At 42.4% G+C, this 12,283-nt stretch overlaps 1 protein-coding gene across 2 annotated transcripts in view; it reads left to right on the top strand.

Annotated features, from left to right (window-relative positions):
* The window catches only part of RAD23B (RAD23 homolog B, nucleotide excision repair protein), a 45,206-nt gene extending 41,670 nt beyond the window's left edge, over nt 1-3,536 (top strand). For both annotated transcript variants that reach the window (XM_036330108.1, XM_036330107.1), the window contains one exon: nt 1,134-3,536. In XM_036330108.1, the coding sequence (XP_036186001.1) occupies nt 1,134-1,247 (114 nt within the window). In that variant the 3' untranslated portion in view covers nt 1,248-3,536. The remainder of the gene's footprint in view (nt 1-1,133) is intronic.
* The last annotated feature ends 8,747 nt before the right edge of the window (nt 3,537-12,283 follow it).

Here is a 12,283-nt window from a genome sequence, read left to right as displayed (position 1 = left end):
ACTATTGTTGAATTGTTTCTCTGTCCCTTCAATTCCGTCAGTTTTTGTTTCATGAATTTTGGAACTTGCTTATATATGTGTATAATGAAGTATTTCTGATGTTTTATCATACTAAAATGTCCTTTGTTATTAGTAGCAATTTTTATCTTAAAGTCTATTTTGTCTGATATTAATATAGCCACTTCAGCTCCATTTTTGTAACTGTGCATTGTATATGTCTTTTTTCATCCTTTTCCTTTCAGTATATTTGTGTCTTTGAATCTAAAGTGTGTATCTTATAGAAGCTTATAGTTGGATTGTTGCCCTCTCTACCTTTTATTTCAGCTAGCCCATCTTTAATCTGAATAAGATCTAGGTAACAAAATCATTTAAAGTTCTTCTCCTTCCACAGATGAATATTCATGCTGAACTGGGACTTGTGCCCAGTTTTTTAAGGTCATTTCTTGATTGGGGCAGTTTAGAAGAAGGTTCTTAACATTGGCTGACAAACTTACAGTATCTAGTGAATGAGATCATTGACCTTTGTTTTTCAGGGCTGTTAAAGCAGTGATTACTGAGTTACAAGTGATTTCTAATAGATTAGGAAAACGAAAGTGGCTTGTGTCACCACTTATAATGCTCTAAAAATTAAGCAGATAAGAATAGAACACCATATGTCTTTATCTCAGAAATATTATGTAATATTACTAATAATTGATCACCCATTTTTCTAGTATGGAGTGTTTCATAAGGCAAGGAGATTGAGAATGCTATTTGACCCTAATGAAGGATATGACTTTCTTTACAAATAATTAGGTGAAGTAGTTAAACTTATTTCCATTTGTTCTCATCCTTATCGTCACCCCTCAAATACTAAAAGCCATTTAATTTACAAATTTCTTATGTTTAAATCGCCATAGTTAAGCAGCTAATTTTTAGTGTTAATGCCAGTAGTTGTTAGTAAAGTATCTGTTAGTCGAATAGCTTTAACTAGGAACAAATAATTTTGTAGGTGGTTGTTAAAGGAAAGGGTGTAAGTTCCATTTGATCCGTTGGGCTGGATAGGGATGGATTCATGTAGAATTCTCAAGAGCTTTTATGTCTTTTACAGTAGTGCTGTGCTGGAATGATATGTTTTCTTTCTTTTCTTCCAGTTAAAGGCATTAGGATTTCCTGAAGGACTTGTGATACAAGCATACTTTGCTTGTGAGAAGAATGAGAACTTGGCTGCCAATTTTCTTCTACAGCAAAACTTTGATGAAGATTGAAAGGGACTTTTTTTTTTTTTTTTAATTTCACACTTCACACCAGTGCATTACACTAACTTTGTTCACTGGATTGTCTGGGATGACTTGGGCTCATATCCACAATACCTGTATAAGGTAGTAGATTGTTGGGGGTGGGAGGGAGGGATCTAGGATAAATACAGTGCATGTCTGCTCAATTAGCAGATGCTGCAGATCCACACAGTGTGTAAAATAGACAACCAAAAAGCAGCTTTTGCAGGTCTCTATCTCTTGTATAAAACAGTAGGTAACTTCCTAGGTTTCACTCTTTTTAGTGTACTAGATCCAGAAATTTAGTGTAATGCCCTGCTTTATATTTCTTTGACTTAACATTGGTTTCAGAAAGAATCTTTGCTACCTAGAATCTACAGTCTCTATTTCATGGCAACACTGGATAATGGCTTTATGAAATTGAAACAAATTTGGAACAACTGCGAAGAGATGCCAAATAATTGATGGTTATTGTTGCTGCTCCAAATAAGTATAAAATTAATGTCAAGAAAGCCCATTCTTTCATGTTAAATACTTGGGTTGGGGTGAAGAAGAAGGGGAACCTTTTCTTAAAGTGAAAATACTGCTATTTTAAAATCTCTTGATCAGTGAATGTGAGACCCTTCTGACATGATTTGAGAAGCTGTACAAGTATAGGCAGACTTATTTCCTGTTTACATTTTTTTGGTTTGTTTGGGGGAAAATTGGTAGGTGTCTAATTACTGTTTACTTCCTTGTTATATTGCAGTAAAAGTTTTAAAACCACCATTGCATGTTTGCTTTTGATGTGTCCCTTTGTGGAATTAGCACTTTGGGACCAATGGAGAAATGCAGCGCTCACTCTCCTTTGTCCCTTCCCTCAGCAGAACCATGCTTGTCACCAAGTTGTGAGTTCAAACTGCTGCCTTTCTTAAACCCACAAAGGCTGATTCAGTTCAAAATTAATGCAAATGTTTTAAATCTGGGTTTCTGATATTTGTAAGTGTTTTTCCTTATTAGAAAAGAATGTATGGCTGTTAAATTGCTTTCAAAAAGAGAAGGTGGACAGAACTATAATCCAGCATCTTTTATTTGAAAGACTGAGGAAATCTTTTGGAAGGGTTGGGAGTTGAGGCTGGAAAAGTACTTTGGAAAATATACAATCAAGATATCTCGTAGCACATTAAAGGAAAACTCTTAATAGCAATGTTGGCTTTTATTTGGATTTTTTCATCTCAGTTTTTCTTTGGAATCTTCTTCATTGGCATTGTTATTTAATCATAAAGAGGGGGCAGATGTCTACTTGTTCAGTTTTCCAAATTTATTTTCCTGACTATAAACAAGACTTGAAAGAAATTCTTTTTCCACCATCTGATACTGAGTTAAGAAGATGAATTTGCACAGATTTCTCCCTGCGTAATCTCTTGCAATAATCCTTAGCATCGTTTGGTGATGACTTTTAAGCTTTGACATCACGCACTCATAACCTATCTCATTTGAAAGTAAATGAAATCATGGTTTCTCCCCACAATGTTAAATCATGTGACTTAATCTTCATGTGTTTATTCCGTAAACTCAACAGGCCTTTGGACTTTGTATCACCTGTATGTTTTATACTGAATCATGCAAAATATCTCAGGAGAATAAAATGAGAATTTGTAAATATGTTCCTCTTTCAAGGCAGAGGAGTTGGGAAGAGGGGTGGCATTTCTGGTTGGATCATGGAATACTTTATTTTATGACATTTTATCTGCTACCTGATTGCTCACAGATAGCGAAAACTGGAAAAAGGATTAAAAAACAACAGCAACCTCTTCCTTACTCTGGAAAGTGACAGCAGAAGTTGGTGGCATGGAGCTTTTGTCCTTGGACAACAAAACTACAAATAGTGGGATTAATGATTACCGGAGGACAGTTCAGGCCGTTTTGACCATTCCTTGTTTATCTGCTTAAAGAACCAGACAAAACACTATGAAAGAAATAGGCTTTTTGTGACCTTTTGTTGTCTTTTAATTTGCGAACAGTTTTGGTAAATCTCTTAATGTAAGTGACCTATTTGACTTTGGAATTTCGCATTTGAGGTATGTCATCTATTCCTTGAAATGTTTTTATTGTTTAGTTGCTCTGTGGAAAATGTGAGGAAGCTTACCGTTTATATTTGTTAACATCTTACTGCCATCCCCAAGTCAAACATGTCTTTACATTGTTTAAAAAATACCGAAGTGTTCCATCGAATAATTTTTTTCCTGTACTAGAAGGCTAGGATTCTAGACAATTATAAAATATTTTCAATACATCCAACATTGCATTTCTCATTTTTTAAATGATTTTGCCATAAAATCTAAGATTGGAAGTTACCAATGCCTCTGTCACCGATCCTGTTTTCTTCAGTGAATGGTGAAGGCAGCATGTAGAAGACCAGGCACTAGATCGGTTTTATTGGGTCTCCTGTTTGTTTTCTCAACTAAAGCATCAGTATAGAAATGGGATACCTAATGGAGTGTCAATCAAATTTCATGAGGACTTTAAGAGATTTCATTATCCCCATTTTCCCCATACTTCATGTCCTAAAGCAGCCAGCCTAAGACTGCTACAAAATATTCAACCAAATGCCAGCAGCTTCAGGGAGTAAGGGCTTCCTGACCAAGTCTGCACTTTGGTGAGTTCCCCACCACAAGGCTCATCCGTCTCTTCAGTTGACCTCCCCTGTCCATTTTGTTTCACTTAGTTCTAAGCCATGGGCTGGCAAACTACAGCCCATGAGCCAAACGTGGCTCATAGCTCACTGCCCGTTGAATGTTCTGTACACTAAGAATGATCTGTCTTTACATTTTTAAATGGCTTAAAATTTCTTTGATATAAAAATTATTCAAATTTCAGTGTCCATAAATAGTTTTGTTTTTTTAATATATTTTATTGATTTTTTTACAGAGAGGAAGGGAGAGGGATAGAGAGCTAGAAACATCGATCAGCTGCCTCCTGCGCACCCCCCACCAGGCACGTGCCCGCAATCAAGGTACATGCCCTTGACCGGAATTGAACCTGGGACTCTTCAGTCCACAGGCCAACACTCTAGCCACTGAGCCAAACTGGTCAGGGCCATAAATACTTTGATTGAAACACGACCATGCTCATTGTATATATTATCTATAGCTACTTTTGTGCTATGGAGGTTTGATGTTGAATGGTTGGCAACAGAGGCTAAGGCCTGCAGAGCCTAAATAACTATTGCCTGGCTCTGCAGAAAAAGCTTGCCATCCCTGTTCTAAACTGCAGCTAGCCCATCATATGTTAAATTATGTGATGCTTTTTGATCCTTTTTGGCATTCTTGGCCTCTTGACTTCCGGTCTTGGCTTCAGTTTGATGTGTTAGTTACTGTCACAGGTTCTTTCCAGAGGATTGGTACCATCCCGCATCTGCACTGACAAAGGAAGGAACATTGTGTGCCTGGTGTGCTGGCCTATGTATGTGGTGTCTTGAAATTATTATTATTTGCTGTTACTACACTTTCTTGCTCTTACCAGAAGATAATGAAATTCAGACTGTAAAAGCACCTGGCAGAGTGATGAATCAGTCAGAACACAGAAAGCCAGATGAGTCTTTGGGCCTTGGATCAGAGTTGGGGCAGTTTGAACAGCTGGAAAAAGAGTGGGTGGAGCACTAGAGGGATAAGTGTAGCAGTTGGACCTGTTTGGGTGGCAGACTAGTTTCCAGAACTGTGTAGGTAGTGGGGAAGGGCAGAGAGGGAAGGCTTGGACTGCTAGGAAAAAGATGCATTACTGCAATGTTTTGGAAACCACAGGGACTGCAGTGGTGATAATAGGTTGTAAAAGGCCTTCCCTGTCATGAGGTTAGATTTGGAAAACTGGTCCTCAAGTAGGGCTTTCACTGTGGAGAGGACACTGGGGCACCAAAGAAATAAGTGATGACGAACTTGCTTATGTGTCCTGCTGCAGATTCCAAAATGAATGGGAACATGGTCTCTGCTAGGGAGCTTGAAAATACCATTGAATAGTAATGGACCCTTTAATAGAAACCGTGTAACTTGTCTTTTACTAGTACAAATTAGAAAAATAGTCTCCTAGACTCCAGCCTCATGTCTCACACAGTTTTCTGTTCTTGTTGATCTATGTCCTTGTCACCTACTCTTTACATCTGACTCGGGATGAATTGGATAACAGTCCTCTCCAGTTCATGAGATGGTCTTCAGGGCACCTGAGGAACCTGGCCTCAACCCTAGCCCCAACCCGCATTATATTGCCCCACCACCACCACCACACCCCACCCCCAGTGTTTTGTACAAGTACTATGTTTGCTGTGATGAAAATGCTGGGAAGCCTATCCTACACATACACTCTCTAGATAGGCCTCCTGCCTGTTAGTGCGTCCACACTTAAGCACGCATCTACCGTGGCTAGTTACTGCCCACATAGTAGCCACTTTAAGGCACAAAGAATGTTTGGTATGGATCCTGGGTTTGGGTTATTGACAGTTTCTACCCCTATAACAAAGTCCAAAATGGTTTCAAAATGTACTTAAAGTTTGGCTATAAATTATAGGAGCCAATCTGGGTTTTATTTGCCTGCAATAGCAGATTAGAAGAACACTGATATGTTAATTCAAAACTGATAGGTTAAAAATTGGATGAGAATGTGTGGGGCTGGTGACACAATGCCTTAGAACAGCTTGGGGTTAGGGTTCTTGTTTTTGAGTGATTTTGTGAACCCTGGAGTGGTTTTTGCAACTTCCTTGAATTTTAGTCTACTTTATGATTTTTTTTGTTGTTGTTTTGGGTTGTTTACATATTTCTTTTTGGTCAGGCCTGCTCCTGCTTGTTGATAGCATTTTGACTAATTTTTATATTATCTCCAGTTCTAAGCAAATTATCTAAAGGAAAGTTAAATATTTTAACAAATTCATTACTGCTTTAATTGTAAAATATTTATATATCATTAACTTTGGTGTTACAATTTTTTTTAACAGTTTTGCAAAGAGCATTTAACAACTTTTTCATTCTTAATGTCAAACGTACAGAAACGTTGCCGGAACAGTACAAAGAGCTCCCATTTACCATCACCCCTGCCCCAAAACCATTTAAATTTTGCAGTTGACCCAGTAATGCCCTTCATAGCAGAAGGGTCCAATCCAGATTAACACGCTGCATTTAGTTAGTCTCCTTCAGCCCGTACTCTTTCTTAGGACCATGATGCTTTTCTAAGACTACAAGACAGTTGTCTTATAGGATGCCCCTCCGTTTGCTTGGTGTTGCCTCGTGACTCAAGTTAGACATGTTTGGAAGGAGTGCCGTAGAAGTGCTGTTGTGCTCTTTCACTGCATCCTGAGGGGGGACAGTGCTCACTGAGTGTTGAAGGAGGGTGGTGTCTGCCAAGCTTCACTGGACAGTCACTGTCTGTCCCTTTGTATGTAATACCTACTTTATGGGGAGATATTCTTATACTGTAAATATCTTCTCATCAAAATTACTATCCACTAATATTCCTTGCCTGGGTTATGATGAAGATGGTTGCCAAGTGGTAATTTTCAGATTACATAATTTCCACTTCTACATTTATTAGTTCATGTTCTGTATTCTGACATCCCTCTCCCCCAATTATAATTTGCTTCTCTATGGATTCAGATTCCTCTTTTATTCAATCTTACATAATCCAATAGGACCATTTTGATGCTCGAATTTTTCCAGATTTTGCCGATGTGTGCATTCTTAAAGCCAGCTCTGTGTTTGGCGTGTTCTCCTGTCAGTTTCCAGTCTCCTTGAGTACTTCCTTGCTTTCTGGCATAACAATATATTCCAGGCTCTTGTTCTTTCTGTGCCCCATCCCTGGAAGTTACCATTTCTTCAAGGGGCTCTGGTTCCCTTTCATAGAGAGTGTTTAGAAACCAAACTTCATGCTACTTGTGCTCATAGCTGCTGGGGTCTCACTGCTCCCAAGCCATCTGTCTAGGCTCATAGAACCTAACGCACACACGTTTACGTATGTATTTCTGTATATAGTCGAAAACTTGAGTTCACACAGGCACCTTTAATTCTGATCCAACACCAGCGTGCCTGCTTGCTGCCCCTTTCCATGTTTCCAGCCCCTCTCTGGGGCAGTGAGAAACTTGGCTCCCATTGTGCTCAGTCCATTTCCTTGTCACCTCCCCTCTGTCACTGATCTTGGGCACTCAGCTGCCTGTCCTGTTTGAGTGCGGAGTTGCTATCCTCTTGGCACTGTCTTCGCACAGCTGAAGTATTAATGCTTTAAATGTTATTTTCACTGGATTTAAATGGAGGTGAAAATGTGTGGAGATTTCTTATGAATTTAGCACTCCAGTAACAGCACCTCTACACATGAGAGAAGAAGGCCTTACATATTGTCCCTGTTGCTGAGGCGCCAGATTGTTCTCTAGATGCCCTGGAGTCTCAGCATGTGGAGTCAAAATGCTGGGTGAGTTTTGCAGGAGGAGCGGACTGGAGGAATGCAGCCTGCACACTAGACTATTTGTGGTTCCCCCAGAACCATGCACGTGCTGCTTCCCTGGTTCATACATTCAGCAAGTAGTGAGCAACCTGATTTTCTTCCCTGTAAGGTGGAGCCTGCCTTTAACTTTGGCTGCTGATGGGGATCAGGTGAGTGGCTTGGAGAACATCTCTGCCCCGGCCAGCTTTGTTGTGGCTGCTGACTGCTGCCCGGAAGTGAGTCGCAGAAGTGCTCTGCCCTCCAGGGATGAGAAGGTTGCCACTAGAGGACTGGGGGTCGCGGGGTCCGCCTGCTTGATCTCTGAGTGCCTTTGTTCTCCCTGCCTCAGCACCTCAGTGTTCCCAAGAAACGGGTGGGCCTCCCACTCAGCTGGGCAGCACAGCTCAAACACTAAACATTTTAGGCACCGGTTTTCATTTTTGTGAACTGTTTCTGAGCAATGCTGAATCTTTTCCTGTCAGATCCCAGCAGACCGGCCTCTCAAAATGCCCACTGTTCCTTTCACCCATCCCACGGGACTGTCGATGTCTGCTTTTGCTTTCTGCTGACGGTCGTTCCCATCTGCCAGAGGCACAGGAATGCAGCTGTGGAGGGGCTGTGGGTGCCTGTCAGTGACGGAGCAGTCCTCTCATGCCCGATCTCTAGCCCCACTTGAACACTTCTAGTGACGTGCGCTCACTGCTGCCGGCTCAGGCTTCTTATATTTCAGACACTCCAGAGATGGTCAGGTTCTCCTCCCCTCTGCCTCTCCATAGGCCATCTTCAGACCCTAATTCACTTTGGGGTCAGTCTAAGCCAATTGTCAGCCTTTCAGGTCTTCAAGAAGAGTGATTGTATATCTCCCTGACCACCTCCCCTCCTCTGGCCAAGTCTTCTCAATACTAAACTCTCACTTGGAATGAGTTATGTCAAGTCCCTTCCCCATCCTGATGAACACAGTACTTAAGGGAGGGTCTGAGTAGTATGAACTATAGGAGCTCTCACCTTCCTTGTTCTGTGCCTGATACTTCTATCGATGCAGCCTAAATTTGAGCTTGCTTGTTTGATAGCCACATTACCCTGTGGCTGTGGATTGGGCAGCTGTGCTAATGTACCAGAGTTTTTAGGTGCCCATGCATTTGGAGTCCACATCTGATCCATGTTACAAAAGCAAAAGCAGCCTACCCCAGACTCACATGTACCTTCCAGCTATGAGCTAGTGCTGTTTTTACAAAGTCCTCTTCTGGCCCAAGAGAAGGGGGCGAACTTACAAGTCCATGTGTCCCACCCTGTTAAATGCTAGCATTATTGCCATTTTATGGATTAACTGAGGTCAGCCAGGCCCAAGTTACATACTCGTAAGTGTCCTGCCAGGCGCCAAGGACACCTTGGTAACCCTCTTGCTCTCATCCCTGCCTCTTTACTTTCTCTGAGTGAAGTCTTTCCCTCCTGTGATTTTTCTTTAAACCTTTCTGTTTTGACAGATCTTCCTGGCTATTATTAGACCAGCAGTTCTTAAAATGTGGCTTAGGGACTACTTGGGGAGGGGGCGGTTCTGTAAGGCCAGCACTATCTTCATAACACTAAGACTCTGCTCTGTTAGGTAGAGTGGAGTTTCCCAGCGGCTACATGACCTGCTGTCACAGCAGATTGAAGGAGTAGGTGTGAGAGAGTCCACTGGCTTCTAGTAAGCCAGACAACAAAGAGATTTGCAAAAATCAAACTTAACCTGTAGTCATGGGATTACTTCAGGTTAAATGAATTAGGGTATTTTTTAGATTTCTCCATTTTAATTTCTAATCAAGTAAATATTGATAGATATAAACCACATGAACAAAAACTGGTTTCTCAGTTTTTAAGAGAGGAAGAGGCCCTGAGACTAGAAATTTGGGAACTGCTGCGTTAGTGATGGTTTTTCAACTTTAGACTCGGGAAGTGGCCCAGAAAGCCCTGCTTGGGAAGGTGACTAGGGTGCTGAGGTGTTGCCTCCTGTAAATGTGTGGAGCTGTGGGAAGGCTGGTCGCTCTGCCTAGAAATTCTCCCATGTTCCTCTCTCCTAATCTGAACTCCTACTCAACCTTTAAAACCCACTTCAGTGAAGGTTTTCCTACCCAAGCCAGCAGACGACTACTCTCTTGTTTACTCTCTGAACTTGTGGTGCATAAAATCTGCATATCTGACCATAATTATTTATTTGCATATTTGTATTATGGATGTGTCAAAGCCAAAAGCAAAACTTGCCTTATCAGTCAGCAGCAGTAGGAGCTCAGCTAACCAGCACTGGAAGGAATTGCTTTGACATGCTGGCTTAAGGGCTGGGGTGGAAGGAGGGTTGGTCTGGCATTGCAGAGGGAAAGTAAAACGAAAAGCCCTAGTGAGTAAAGGGGAAATGCCAGGACCTGGCTAACAGACTGGAAAGGTGCAGAGAAAATGCTCTCCACCATGCCCCGACACGCCCCCTTGTGGCGGGGGAGAGCCATGCAGCAGGTGGGAGCATGAAGTGGGCAAGAGCCAAGCAGGTGAGGAAGAGCCAGCACTTGGTATATGGACCAGTTGAAGCAACCTATGGGGACTCAGGCCAGGGGGAGGGAGGGAAGATGCTGGTCTAAAAACACCCAGCTCACCCTGGTTCTCTATTGCCCTGAGCTGTGCAGGGAAAAGGATATCATTGAGCCCAAAGGCAAAGCGCAGCACTAGGCACCCCCTTGGGCCAACAAAGAAAACGATTAATGCAGCAGGGCCCCAGACCTCCAAAAGGATCACCATTTAGGAAGGGGACCTGGGCAGGTTCTCAGGGATCTTCCCCAGGGCTATCCAGTGCTGGAGAAGAGGTGTCTGAAGGTGGGAAGAGGCCCTCCCCCTTCCTGTAAGAGCTGACTTGATTGGTTGCTGCCTCTTAGCTGGAGATGATAGCTACCCTTCCCAGACTTAAAGAGAGAGCATGTTCTTAGGGCTTGACCACATTGCCAGTTATCTGCCATTGCTGCTCTGTCTGGGAGGTCTGTCCTGGACTGACTCCAATGACAGGCTTCCAATGGATTGACTAGTATCTTCATATTCATGTGCTGAGATTGTGCTATTTCTTTCATTCATTCATTCATTCATTCATTCATTCATTCATTCATGTAGTATTTGTTGAGCACTAAGAGCCAGGCTGAGTACTAGACTGAGGACGTGGACTAAGGGCCCATTGCCTGCCCCAAGGAGCTCTGTGACAGCTCTGCTATAACAAGCACGATAGTAGATGCATAATCACCACAAAGATGGGGCTACAGAGTAGTTGGCAGGAAATCAGGAAAGCTTCCTGGAGCTGGGCTGTGAAGGTTTGGTAGGAGTGTACGCAGCAGGAAAAATGGGAGGGAGGGTGTTCCGTGATGAAGGGACAGCTTTTGCAATGGCACAAAAGCAAGGAAAAAGGCAGATTTGGGAATGATGAAACTGTTAGTGTGGCTCAGGCGTTGGTCTAAGAAGTGGGAGGTTAAGTTAGGATAAAGCCAAATTTATAAGGCACTCAAATGCCATTTTGAAGCCTCACACTTGAGCTCAAGGTCAGTGGACAGCCAAATGGCTTCCATGAACAGCTTGCAAAGCCTGCTTCATCATGTCTATAAATGTTTAGTGAGTATCTACTGTTTGCCAGGCACAAGGAGGGGGCTGAACAGGCCACCTGCCTTTAAAGCTACATGTTAATGTTTTCTATTTGAGGCTTCTGCATATGATTCTATAATAGGAAGAAAGAGGTTATTGGCTGAAAAGCAACAAAAACAAATCGGCAGCCTATTGCTTCATCGGGAGTCACTGCACATTTTGTTTTTCTTGGTGGGTGGTGGGGAGGGGGTGGGGTGCCCGTAGTATCATTGTTTATTTTGTTTTCAACAAGGGAGACAGATGTGGTCGGATCTGTTTTCAAAAAGATAAAGATAATTATGTGGCTTCTTAGCCTTTTGTTGCAGCCACAGTACAGGAAGCAGGAAGCCCACTAAAGGGAACTCTGGGCTCTGAGCTCGGGACTGGTTCTCTGAGCCTGCTGGATGCTCCCAGGAGAAGATAGTGGCAGATAATCAGGCTTCTCCCTCTGTCTACAGGAGCCAAAAAGAAATGTCCGTTCCTTCTGGAAGGAAGTAGACCTCCTTTGAGGCTGAGAGCATGAAGCCAAAGCAATCAGAATACCATCCCAACCCCTTTCCCTGAGAGAGATAACATGGAGGATAGCCTGGTGGAGTGGAAACAGCCCAGTCTTTGAAATGATGCAAATGTGGTTCAAATCCTGATTTGGCCGCTTATTAACCATGTGACTTTGGACAACTCATATTTTCCTGGCCTGAGCGTCCTCACCTGTAATGATAATTATGATTACTTACACCTACCTCACTTTCCAGTTATTAAGACATGGCAGAGCCAGAGCTGAAGAAGACACACAGGACGAAGCTGGCACATGGAAGAAAAGGGAACATCCTGAAACAGATCTAGGAATAGCTGAGAGCTTGCCATGTGAGAGGAGTGGCATCAAGAATCAGTGGACAGTCCTAGCCGGTTTGGCTCAGTGGACAGAGTGTTAGCCTGTAGACTGAAGGTCTTGGGTTTGATTC

The sequence above is a fragment of the Myotis myotis genome, unplaced genomic scaffold (genome assembly GCF_014108235.1).
Source record: "Myotis myotis isolate mMyoMyo1 unplaced genomic scaffold, mMyoMyo1.p scaffold_m19_p_12, whole genome shotgun sequence".
NCBI lineage: Eukaryota > Metazoa > Chordata > Mammalia > Chiroptera > Vespertilionidae > Myotis > Myotis myotis.
Note: the sequence above shows the minus strand (reverse complement) of the source record. Positions and strands in the feature narration are given on the sequence as shown.